General features: G+C 44.3%; 1 protein-coding gene across 1 annotated transcript in view; it reads right to left on the bottom strand.

Moving 5' to 3' along the window:
- Nucleotides 1-344: 344 nt before the first annotated feature.
- Nucleotides 345-10,517, bottom strand: part of wdr7 (WD repeat domain 7) — a 111,408-nt gene continuing 101,235 nt past the window's right edge. Inside the window, exons 32-33 of the mRNA XM_030065735.1 lie at nucleotides 7,896-8,000; nucleotides 345-4,782 (exon numbers count right to left, since the gene is read on the bottom strand). Of these exons, the coding sequence (XP_029921595.1) occupies nucleotides 4,579-4,782; nucleotides 7,896-8,000 (309 nt within the window). The 3' untranslated portion in view covers nucleotides 345-4,578. The remainder of the gene's footprint in view (nucleotides 4,783-7,895; nucleotides 8,001-10,517) is intronic.

Raw genomic sequence — 10,517 nt, 5'->3', positions numbered from 1 at the left:
GAACAACCTCATACACTGACGCAGTTTTTAAGGAGGAATGCTGGCAGCATTAAAAAGGAAAAACAAGAAGAAGAAGAAGAAGTATTTAATTAATAACTAACTCTACAAAGAGGACAGGAGAGGAAAGTGAATGTGCCTTTGCTCTCCTTTCACTTCTTGTGGTATTTTTCATGTTAAATGTTTCATGTAATGTTCTCATGTTCGTCTTTTTACTGTAACTGACCTTTAGCTTTGAGGGACGATGCTGAATGCAAAAATAACTTTTCTCTGTATCACAGTGCAAACAGACAATACTTATTTATTATTATGTTTTTAATGTAAAAAAAGACGAACAGACTCAAACATCAACATGTCAAAGTTTAATTTTCTTCTACTTCATCAAGCAACTCACTCACCTAAACAGCTAGCCATAATAAATACAGCACACAGGACAGACAAGCACTGTACAAGATCAACACCAAGGCTACATTACACAGCTTTAATGATGATGTCAATAGATCTATATCTGTGTATACACATATATATATGCACATTTACATCTAGAGATGGCCCTGAAGAGCAGATGGGAGCAGCGTGGGAGGAGGACAACCTGGAGGAACGAGGCAGGACACCGAGCGACACGATGCGAACGCGACAGAAACTACGGCCAAAACCACAGCGGACGAGCGACGCAACCAGACCGCATTCACGTCCGGAGCGAGATCCAGAACGAGGGAGGAGCTCCTCCTCTTGTCGACGCTTGTGGGTGTGGCCACTCGTGATGATTGACAGCGGCTCTCTCCTATAATCGCACAAACACTTCCTGGCTGAACCTGACTGGACGAACGCTTCACTAGTGGGCCGTCCTCTCCCCAGATTTCAAACTGGACCAACTTTGGTGGCTCTTTTGGTAACTTTCTACATTTTATATGTGAAAACATTTAAGGCAGAAATGAACTCTACAGCTGCAGATTCTGTTGTTACTTCAGATCCACCACAGTTACTTTAAAAGTTTAAAAGTTTCTCAGGAGTTTCCAGCAAGTTGGAGCTGGCCGCCCCTAACTTGCATAAAGCAGCTTAGACCTCAATTTTATGCAAATGAGGAGGAACCCCGTCTCTCAAAATGCAGCGCAAGCACTACCAGAATGCACTGCAGGGCTGCTTACATAGACAATGACTGGGAAGCTTGGATTTCCTGTGGAAACGGAGCGACTCAAGATCTGGTGCTGGGATGAAGGACTTCATAAAGACAGAGACAAACAGTTGACAGAGGGTCTTCTTCCTGTACTTCTACTGAGGAAGAGAAATTAGCTGAAGACATTCTCTTCTCAGAGACCAAATTAAGACCTGGTGTTGAGATGAAGAACACTGTAAAGACAGAAACCAACAGTTGACAGAGGGTCTTCTTCCTCTACATCTCAAACCACCTGAGGGGAAGCTGTCCCAGGATCTGTGGTGAGGAGGAGATGGGTATGATGCCACAACTCAGCAAAAACCAGGAGAACCGTCTTGTTTCTCAGAGCTGTGGCCCACCTGGCAAAGCGAGTCACTTTTTGTAAAAGCTGAAAGCGTCATGGAAGAAAAAAAAAAAAAAAAACTCACAGAAGGCCGGCTGGTTGCTTGGAGGTTGCATCATGCCTAAAGAGCAGAACCCCACTGGCATCAGACTAATCTGTGTCATCTCACTGCTAAATGTGGAAAACCTTCAGTGATATGAGGCAAGAAAAATTAGTCCTGCCGGGTAACGATCGATGCGCCAACATCAGCAGAGTGTGTGACGGAGCTGGTGACCGGCCGGCACCAGGGACTTTCCTGGACAACCTTAAAGACCACAGCAGAGTCTCAGAGGCCAGATGAGCAACTGGGACCAAGATTCTGCTTCAAGAGAGGAGGTTCTGGGTCACTTCACCCATGATGCATCATTTTTTGTAGGCAGTGCTCGGCATGTGCTGCCTTCAATGATAAATAAAGTCTGAATCCTTGATCGTAAACACATGTTCCAAAAATACCAGTCACCTCTGATCCAGTGGCAAAAAACTGGGTCTGTAACTTTATAATAAAAAAAAGCTCAAATTCTTCACACGTCTATGAATTATACAGTAAGACGAATGTGAGCTTTATAAACTGAACTTTTGACGGTTGAGTTTTGTTGAGAAATCATAAATTCGGATCAGAGAGCTGCAGCTTTCAGGAGGACCAGCAGAACCAGACGAGGTCAAAGCAGCAGATGGCAAGGCATCAGGGCGACCTGCCAGTCTCAGGAAGTCAGAGGAGCACCTGCAGGTACTCGAGGAGGACGAGGAGGATGAGGAGGCTCCTCACAGGGATGAGCAAGGAAGTGGAAGCAGCATCTGAAACTTGAAGGAACAGTGGTGGTGGGACCACCGTGGCTGTAGAGGCTGAACCCAGAAGGGGATCGTCCCAGGACGCCTTGGAGGAGACACCTCGCTCTGCTCTACCTTCAGTCAAAGAAGCTCCAGAAAGTGAAAGTGATGCTGGTCTGGATCCAGCCCTCGCCTCCACATTTTTAAAAAATGATGTGGTCCCGATTCCTGAGGTCTAGCACTGCTCTTGTTCCCCCGGAGGTTAAATTTGATTTGATGGGGATGATCATGATTTTACACTTGACTTTTACAGTGTCAATAAACTAAAATATTAAGAATTTGGCCGGTTTAAAAAGCTGCTGTTGTTGCTTTATGATTCATTCACTTAACCTGCTGTGATTGGCTGAATTCTGACCAATGATCTTGTCCCATTGACTTGGGTGAATCATCTCTGATTGGAAAGGAGAGGCGTGCCTGTTACCAACGACCCAGTGAGATAAACCCCCAACGACACGGTTTTCATCATCGTTTCAGATGCAAACCTTCATCTTTAGGTGCGTCTGACACCGTGCGATCTCTCCGTCCTCCACTCCCGACGGCAGAGACGGAAATAAGAAAAGAGAAACGAGGATCTGCCGGACACATCCAGCTCCTCCAGCCTGATATGTGACGTCACTTTTATAGGAAATGCTAATCAGACGTTTTTCAATGACACATTTGTTTCTTCACACTAACACTACACTGTCCCGGCTGCTGATCGCGACACCTGTTGGATGTGCCATCCTCCAAGCTGCCCGTACGTCCACATTTTTTTAATATGAATCTGGTTTCAACCTGGTTTCAGGTTCAACATCTGAACATGAAAATAATTATATTAGTAACGGTGGGGTCCTATCCTGGTGCTCATAAACCCTCTCCACAGTGTGATTCTGGTGTTAAGATCAGGAATCCTTGGTTTGGATGGGTTTTCACCGACGGCCATGTTGGCTCTTGTTGCTAAGTAACCGCTGACCCTCTGCCAGCTGATAGCTGTTTGGTGTTTCCCTGTGGTGTTTTACATGGAGGCTGCCGTTCCATAACCAAGAAACGTCTTTGTGCACAACCCGTGGTAACATTATCAACTTCAAACATGGGAAAAAAAACAACAAAATAAAAAACAATAAAATACTTTTAATTTTTCATTTTCTTTAATTTTTGCTCGCTGTTTTTTTTTTTTTTTTCTGGGCGTTTAGCTTGGCAGCACATCAGCGGCTTCAGAGCAGGACAGCGTCTGAGAGCTGCAAGGCTTTTAGGAGGAGGAGGAGTCTGAAGTGAGAATGTGTATGTTTAACGGTGAAAATACACTTGGGTGTAAACACACACACACACACACACACACACACACTCTTCTGTGTGAAGCTCGGTGAGGATGGAAAGCTTTTAAGGTGCCAAAAAGTGAAAGCATAAACCGACACACACACACACACACACACACACACTTCTAAGTGAAAAGTGTGTACTTGCTCTTGTCGGGGTCGAGGGGCACCGAGGGCTTGGGGGGTGGGGTGTGTGTGTGTGGGGGGGGTGTTTTGTTGCAATTTCATATCAATAATAACAACAAACAGTGATCACCTAACAACAGTTCATTCCAGCAAAAGACTTAAAAAAAGAAAATTAAATAAAATTGAAAAAGAAAGGAATTGGTTATAATCGGTTGTTTCACTCGTGCCAACATGGTTCAGAAACAGATGAGCAGCTGATTTGATTCAATAATAATGATGATAATAATAATACTAATAATAAAATTTACAATCACTGGTTGAGAAAGCCCAACACACTGTGGTCATGACAGGGTGTTTTCATGCTGAGATGCTGACTGAGTAAGAGCAGCAGCTAATAAATAGGAATGACTAAAAAGCTGTAAACAAACTTGAATCAACATCAACATCAACAACAACAACAACAACAACAACAATCCAACAGGAAGTGATGTAAACGAGCAGATTAGCGCCGCAGCTACAGAGTGACAATCCTAACAACGATCACTGTGGGAGGAGAACGTGACGTTTCCAGGCCGAGCTGCAGCCTCGCCGCCTCGCACTCTGCACCTGAACACTCTTCACGCTTTTCACGCCAAAACCTTCACAGCCGTCAGCAAACTTTCACTTTAAAAGCCTCAACTGATGTTACATTTTCAAAAACCTGGATTTTGTTGGACTCAGCAGCTCGGCCCGGGAGCAGAAACCTAAAACAGGAGCAGGTGTGAGGGGGAGGCGGCGGCGGGGGGAGGGGCTTGTTAGACCATGAAGCGGTGCTCCTTGCCGTCGTGGGCCATCAGGATGACGTTGCGGTTGGAGGTCCAGATGAGGCGGGCCAGCTTCAGGTGGTTCTGGGAGCCCGGAGAGGCCGGCTGCACCGGGGGAACCTGGTAGGTCTTGATGCAGCGCAGCTGGGGGGCGGAGTTTAACATCCCGATACTGCCCAGCAGACTGGTGTTCATCTGGGGGGGGGGGGGGGTCAGACATGTTGACTGAGGCTAAACACGTAGAGCAAGGCATGAACGCTGCCCAGGGTTACAGGTCCTGATGTCTGTCCTGATTTCTGATGTCTGTCCTGATGTCTGTCCTGATGTCTGTCCTGATGTTTGTCCTGATGTCTGTCCTGATTTCTGATGACTGTCCTGATTTCTTTCCTGATGTCTGTCCTGATGTCTGTTCTGATGTCTGTCCTGATTTCTGATGACTGTCCTGATTTCTTTCCTGATGTCTGTCCTGATTTCTTTCCTGATGACTGTCCTGATTTCTTTCCTGATGTCTGTCCTGATTTCTGTCTTGATGTCTGTCCTGATGTCTGTCCTAATGTCTGTCCTGATTTCTGATGTCTGTCCTGATGTCTGTCCTAATGTCTGTCCTGATTTCTGTCCTGACATCTGATGTCTCTCCTGATTTCTGTCTTGATGTCTGTCTGATGTCTGTCCTGATGTCTGTCCTAATGTCTGTCCTAATGTCTGTTCTGATTTCTGATGTCTGTCCTGATTTCTGTCTTGATGTCTGTCCTAATGTCTGCCCTGATGTATGTCCTGATGTCTGTTCTGATGTCTGTCCTGATTTCTGATGACTGTCCTGATTTCTTTCCTGATGTCTGTCCTGATTTCTGATGTCTGTCCTGATGTCTGTCCTGATTTCTGTCCTGATGTCTGCCCTGATTTCTGTCTTGATGTCTGTCCTGATGTCTGTCCTAATGTCTGTTCTGATTTCTGATGTTTGTCCTGATTTCTGTCCTGATGTCTGTCCTGATTTCTGATGTCTGTCCTGATTTCTGTCCTGATATCTGTCCTGATGTCTGTCCTGATGTCTGATATCTGTCTGATGTCTGTCCTGATGTCTGATGTCTGTCTGATATCTGTCTGATATCTGTCTGATGTCTGTCCTGATGTCTGATGTCTGCCCTGATTTCTGTCTTGATGTCTGTCCTGATGTCTGTCCTAATGTCTGTTCTGATTTCTGATGTCTGTCCTGATTTCTGTCTTGATGTCTGTCCTAATGTCTGCCCTGATGTATGTCCTGATGTCTGTTCTGATGTCTGTCCTGATTTCTGATGACTGTCCTGATTTCTTTCCTGATGTCTGTCCTGATTTCTGATGTCTGTCCTGATGTCTGTCCTGATTTCTGTCCTGATGTCTGATGTCTGCCCTGATTTCTGTCTTGATGTCTGTCCTGATGTCTGTCCTAATGTCTGTTCTGATTTCTGATGTCTGTCCTGATTTCTGTCCTGATGTCTGTCCTGATTTCTGATGTCTGTCCTGACGTCTGTCCTGACGTCTGTCCTGATTTCTGTCCTGATGTCTGTCCTGATGTCTGATATCTGTCTGATGTCTGTCCTGATGTCTGATGTCTGTCTGATATCTGTCTGATATCTGTCTGATGTCTGTCCTGATGTCTGATGTCTGTCTGATATCTGTCTGATGTCTGTCCTGATGTCTGATGTCTGTCTGATGTCTGTCTTGATGTCTGTCCTGATGTCTGTCCTGATGTCTGATATCTGTCTGATATCTGTCTGATGTCTGATATCTGTCTGATATCTGTCTGATGTCTGTCCTGATGTCTGATATCTGTCTGATGCCTGTCCTGATGTCTGATGTCTGTCTGATGTCTGTCTTGATGTCTGTCCTGATGTCTGTCCTGATGTCTGATATCTGTCTGATATCTGTCTGATGTCTGATATCTGTCTGATATCTGTCTGATGTCTGTCCTGATGTCTGATATCTGTCTGATGTCTGTCCTGATGTCTGTCTGATATCTGTCTGATGTCTGTCCTGATGTCTGTCTGATATCTGTCTGATGTCTGTCCTGATGTCTGTCTGATATCTGTCTGATGTCTGTCCTGATGTCTGTCTGATATCTGTCTGATGTCTGTCCTGATGTCTGTCTGATATCTGTCCTGATGTCTGTCCTGATGTCTGTCTGATATCTGTCTGATGTCTGTCCTGATGTCTGTCCTGATGGAGGAAACTTTCTTGGCAGGAACGGGAAAACCAACCAGAGAGCGACTGGAGAACACACAGGAGGAACACTATCACACACACACACACACACACACACACACACACACCCCGCCTGGCTGGCTGGAGACAGGCTCTCTCTCTCTCTCTCACACACACACACACACACACACACACACACACACACCGACAGAGCGTCTGCCAGCTCATTACCACAGTAGCCGTCCGGCCGGCGCGCTAGCCGCGGTTTGTGCTTACAGTAATGGCATTAATGTGTGTGTGTGTGTGTGTGTGTGTGTGTGTGTGTGTGTGTGTGAGTGTGTGTGTGTGTGTGTGTGTGTGTGTGTGTGCCTGCAGACAGTCGTGTCAGAGGTTGTAAAGACCTTTCATTCAAAATAGCAGTTCTGGGAAGAAGACGAGGGGTGTGTGTGTGTGAGTGTGTTTGTTATCACAGTGTTTGCATGCGTGCGTGTGCGTGTGTGTGTGTGTGTGTGTGTGTGTGTGTGTGTGTGTGATTTGGTGTATTATTGTACATTTACTGGCTTTATTTAAGTGGACATGACATAGTTTGTGTCAATTCTGTTTAATTATTAACTGGTACAGTAACAGCACAGTGACGTTTGTTCAGCTGCGTCTGTGGTTTAGAGCATCCAACTACAAAATGACAAAACAACAAAAACAAAAACGGGGTTTTTAAATTTTCTTTAGTCCATAAACTAAGACCATGGCCTTGTTGTGCTTCTTAAGTAACTTTAAATTCCATCATTTCCAACATTTAAAGCGTTAAAACAGTTCTGAGGGCCTTCATTTTGAAAAGGTCTGACCTCTTCACACTTTTCACGGCCGTGATTTCAGATTATTTAAGACTTCTGAAAACCTTTAGGGCCTTCTATTCTGTCTAACACTTTTCAGACTTTTTAAAACATTAATTTCAAATTTTTAGACTTTTATAAACCGTGTAACACAGAATACAGATTATTTAAGACTTCTGAGTACATTCAGTTTGTCTGAGCCATCTCTGATTTTTGGAGATTAAAAAATAAATCTCAGATTATTCAATACTATTACTGTTTGTGTGTTTGTGTGTGTGTGTGTGTGTGTGTGTGACTTACCTGCCAAAAGGAGATGTGGCTATCGGCGTTGGAGTACGTTGCTAAGTAACGGCCATCAGGGGCGAACGACACTGCGGTGATGGGACCCTTATGACCGTGAATGTTCTGGAGAGAGAGAGACAGAGAGAGAGAGAGAGAGAGAGAGAGAGAGAGAGAGAGACGGAGAAAGAGACAGAGAGACAGAAACAGACAGAAAGACAGAGGGGACAGAGAAACAGACAGAGAGAGAGACAGACAGGTGTTAAAGGGGTTGCTGCAGGTGGATGTTCACACTGTGATGATCAGATATGCTGATGATGTGACTTCCTACAGGGCAGCAGAGCTGAACACCTGGACAGGTCTGCACAAACATCCAGGTGAGTCACACCTGCCCTGTCTGCACTCTAATATTCAGAAAACGACGTCCTCTGTCCTTTAAAAACCACCGTCCCTCGACCTCGTTGGAAACATCGTGAGGTGAAGGGAAAAGATGTGAAGGAGAATCCCCCTGCGCTGACGCTCGGCTGCGTAATTAACTGTTTTATTTATTGAAATTTTCATACAACAAAATTCAGATCAATTTCCAAATTTCACTGCCTATCTGAGGACAGGTAAGATACACAGGTAGGCAGACAAATAGAAAGACAGTAGTAGTGATCTTAAAAATGAAGAAGACAATAAAAGAAAGTGAATATTAACAGCACAATATTTTCTTTAAAAAATCCGATCACAGATTAAACTGAAGTTTGATGTTTTGGTGCAACAGGATTAAATTTAATCTGAGTTTAATCCTTCATTTCCAAGCAGTTTTAAAATCTGGTGACTCTCTCTCTCTCTCTCTCTCTCTCTCTCTCTCTCTCTCTCTCTCTCTCTCTCTCTTTCTCTGTGCAGGTCTGAGGAGGCTCTGAATCTCTGGCTGGTGGACATTCTGCTTATTCCCATGTTTGTTTGTTTTGGTCTTCCTTACACATTTTCTTGTTTTTTTTTTTTCTTTTTAAATTTCTGGTTGATTTTTATTGGATGAAATCTTGAAACAAACAAATAATAATAATAAAAAAAACTACCTGGTACATAAGTACCTGGACTGCCTCACTGTACGTGACAATAAATTTCTGTTGTTGTGCAGAGAAAAAAAACTGCAATGGGCTGAGGGGTAAAATTTGGCGCACACACACACACACACACACACACACACACACACACACACACACACACACACACACACAGTAGATAATTCCATCAGATGCAGGGCAGCTTCTGGTCCAGCAGATGTTTCTATAACTCAGGGGACAAAATAAAGCAACGCCGCTGTGTGTAACGCAATAAAACGCCCCGCCAGATGCAGGGCGTGTAACGCAATAACCCCCCCCCCCCAACCCAACCCACACACACACACACACACACACAGACTCTACTGAACCCCCCCCCCCCCTCCCCTCGATTGAGATTACAGACTCTCACCTCCAGATGAGATTAAGACGCCGTCGCCTCGGGCGTCCAGACCCCAAAATAATAATCTGTCTGCGGCGATTAAAGGAGAAAAAAAAAGAAAAAACTATCTAACAATGAAATGAAAATCTCATCTTTTTCATTCGCTCTCACCCCCTTTTCTCTCTCTCTTTTTTCCTTGAGGAGAAATCCTGTTAGCGAACAGCAGCGCAGTGAGGACGAAGGACAATCACTTTGATTTCTCTCCGTCTCGTCTTTGTTCCAGCGCTTTCATCCCTCCGTCACGTCCACACCTCCTCTTACTCCCCCTTTCTTTCCTTCCTTCCATCTCTCTTTATATCTTTCCTTCCCTCTTCCTCCTTTCTTCCTTCCATTCCTTCCTTCCATTCCTTCTTTCCTTCCTTGTTCCTTTCCTTCCTTCTTTTAGCCTTCCTCCTCCTTCCTCTCCATCACGTTTGTCTTTCAGAGGAACCAAAAGGCCACAAAGCAGCTCTGTGGAAACCAGCTGGCTTTCCATCCAAATAAATCAAAATTTTTGAGCGAATTTTGTCAAAATGCGCAAAAGAAAATGCGAATTTATGCCTGTTTCCATTAGTTTTGTTTTGCGATTATTGAGAGGAGAGTGTGCCGTGAGATGATGTCATAAGACAGCGTCTGTGTGTCGACTGAACAACAACATACAGTCAGCTGACACTCAACAGCTGATCAGGGACAGATTCCTCTTGGGAGAAGTCTGCTTACTATTTTGGCAGCGCTAACTTCGTACCCAACCATCCTAAATAAGGAATTAGAGACTAATAATAATAATAATAATAATAATAATAATAACTAATAATAAGACTGTAGCGTAGAAGTGTGACGTGGTATCCTGTCCAGTCATCGTTTATTCACAAAACCTGTTTCCACAGCAAAAAGTTGCATTTTCTTTTATTGATACGCTGAGAAATCCACCCCCTCCAAGCGTAAAAACTTTTTTGCAAATTTTCGGCCGTTTTTCGAATTCCTGGCGTTTCCATCCAAGTTTTTTTTTTTTTTTTTTTTGCAATTTCTGAAAATGTGAATAAAAATAGATGGATGGAAACCCAGCTACTGAGCCTTTCTTCAAGAATATGAATATGACTCTTAAAATCTTCACGTCTGCATATCCAGGCCCTTTCAGAGCCTGCAGGTGAGTCTGGTTTAGGTTTGACTGAG

This window comes from Myripristis murdjan, chromosome 12 (assembly GCF_902150065.1).
Source record: "Myripristis murdjan chromosome 12, fMyrMur1.1, whole genome shotgun sequence".
In the NCBI taxonomy this organism is placed as follows: Eukaryota; Metazoa; Chordata; class Actinopteri; order Holocentriformes; family Holocentridae; genus Myripristis; species Myripristis murdjan.
Note: the sequence above shows the minus strand (reverse complement) of the source record. Positions and strands in the feature narration are given on the sequence as shown.